At 44.6% G+C, this 2,500-nt stretch overlaps 1 protein-coding gene across 1 annotated transcript in view; it reads left to right on the plus strand.

The window, feature by feature from the left end:
• Positions 1 to 2,368: 2,368 nt before the first annotated feature.
• Positions 2,369 to 2,500, plus strand: part of rrad (Ras-related associated with diabetes) — a gene marked incomplete at its 5' end in the record, with an annotated part of 2,499 nt that continues 2,367 nt past the window's right edge. The window contains one exon of the mRNA XM_080843364.1: positions 2,369 to 2,500. This exon is cut by the window's right edge and continues 238 nt beyond it. Coding sequence (XP_080699490.1) covers positions 2,369 to 2,500 — 132 coding nt within the window.

The following is a 2,500-nucleotide window of genomic DNA, read 5'->3' on the forward strand; positions in this document are numbered from 1 at the left end:
AACTGGGCTCATTTAAAGCACAATCTGCTCCAGAGACCTACTCAGTGTTAATTTCACCATTTGCAAAGTGAACTTTGACCTCCCCTCCAGCCCCACACTCATCATCATCATCATCATCATCATCATCATCATCATCATCATCATCATCATCATCGCCTACTACCCCTTCTGGGGCTTAGGCTGCAAACAAGAGTTCTCCATGCATCTCAGTCCTGAGCCAACATCTCAAGCTGTCCCCAAGTGTAGCCCATTTTCTTAGCGTCTGCCTAGCCTCACACTCATATTCTCTATATCTCTGTGAACACAAAATAACCTTCAAGTAAAGCTAGTAAGTCTACTAAATCTTGTCATATGCGAATACGATGACAATAAAGGCTTTTCTATTTGTTTTTATTCCAAAGGTCCATTCATAGGATGCCTCCAGCTCAGCACAGCCACTCTTCAAAACCTGCAGCACATTGTGCATTTAAGCCACTTCACTCTGTCATCTTGGGAATGTTACTGAACGCGACTTGTGAATATCTTGTTGTCTTTTCTCTCCTCCCCTCCCCAATGTTATGCTGTAATTCTTCCCTATCTTTAGCCAGTTTCACTCTGGCAGGGGGACTGCCAATGAAAACTAGCTTTTTGGCTACAATTGGATGCATTTACATGTTAATGTTTATTAATGCACACTGTCCCTCTTCATCAAATAAACAAATCAAATCAAAAAAGCCTCAGTGAGGAGCTGACATGTCCTCCCCATCCTTCTGTGCCGGCGTGTGACCCGCCTGGGTTCTACCTGTCTGAGGCCCACACAGGCCTGACCTGTCAGAGTTCTGTTTAGGAATCCGTCACGAAACCTTCACCCTGCTATTTAAGCACTGCTGGTTTCACACGGCCACTCACTCAGAACAACATAGACGAGGAGACATTTTTGAGACCACCTTTTCATACAAACCTTGGATGACCACCTCTGTGCCAAGGGCATCCTTTTCAAAATCAGAGCAGTTATGTAGATGGCGTTAAATTCTGTCACATGACAAACACTGAAAACATGTGCAATTTAGTAGGAGCTACCAGAGCCATGTTGAGGGGCAGGTCACAGAACCAAAAAAGCAACAGGTTGTTGTGCATTCATGGCCACAGACCCTGGTCCATTAGGTGTTCAGTGAGCCATACGTACTGTTGGTTATATTGGTGGGTTTTAAATGTTATTGTTTACAGTGTATGAAAAGGGAGCCCTCCCTATGGACGACTAAGGATAAGTGCTTTGTGTGTGTGTGGCTGCACCATCGTTGCTCTCGCAGAAGTGTGGTTCTGAATAGCCAGTCCTCACTCCTCACCAGAAAAAGAGCTGCGTGTGCCGTTCCATGCATGGCCTTTAGATGGCGACAGCGCTTTACAATTTTCGGATCGATCCCATGCACCTTATCAAGGTGAGATCACAGCAGAATCGAATTGGTCACTGAACGTTCTGGCCAACGTGAAAGAGGTGATGGATTCCATCCTGTCGTGTGGCGTCATCCTGTCCGAATGAGTGCAGTGTTAATCGTGTGGATTCATAGCACGTCTTCAATTATCAGAAATCTTGTGTGCGTATCCGCTCCACCCATTTTATTGGTAGGTTACAAAATAGCCTGTATTTAAAAACCTACAGGCCTATTCAAACAAGATTAGATTGACATTAATTAATATTTCATGACGAAGGACACTAAAATTGAAATATGTGTTAGTCGGGCACGGCGTTCAATGTATCGCATTCACCCCCTTTCACGAAGCCCAATGACTAAGGAACGTAGGTCCCCGTTACATCAGCATCACATTTGTGTGATGTGTGTGTGTGTGTGTGTCGGAGGAGGAGGATGGAAGACCCCCTCCGCCGTCAGCCCACGCGTAGTTTAGGCCCTCCCTCTCCCCTTCCGTGGCGGAATGATGTTACTACTACAAAGATAGCTGTGATTCTCTGAGGCAAATCCTGCCTCGCACTGACGTCAGTGAGTGAGAAGTACAATAAATATGGGGCTCCGCTCTCTCACTGTCAGATCAAACCGAAACTCGCTCCGTTAAGCTTTACCACAGGATCTAAACGAGAGAGGATTGTTGGACTAAGGAGTTTTATCACACTAAAGAAGACTTTGGACACAAGAAAATGTAGGTCTACAAGATTTTTTATTATTTCATATTTTTTTCTCATTTTACAATTTGTCAACTGTCAGATACAAAATCGTTTAATCGTTTATGTTAATGGCCGTTATCTTTTGGTGAGATGAGGTTAAGTCTCGCTCTAGTAAGCTTTATGTAAGACTAAAACGCTTGTCATATTTAGAAGCTTTTTGAACGGCGAGTTGTTAACGCTTAAATCTCTTTCGCAGACGCAATTTGAGTCATGACTTTGAACAAAGGAGACAAGTTCCGGAACATGGATAAAAGAAGAGGCAGCATGCCGTTCCCTATGCACCTGCAAAACCTCCACAGACGAAGCATGCCCGTGGACGACCGCGAGTTGCGCGCCTCAATG

Source organism: Sprattus sprattus (genome assembly GCF_963457725.1).
Source record: "Sprattus sprattus genome assembly, chromosome: 8".
Classification (NCBI taxonomy): Eukaryota; Metazoa; Chordata; class Actinopteri; order Clupeiformes; family Clupeidae; genus Sprattus; species Sprattus sprattus.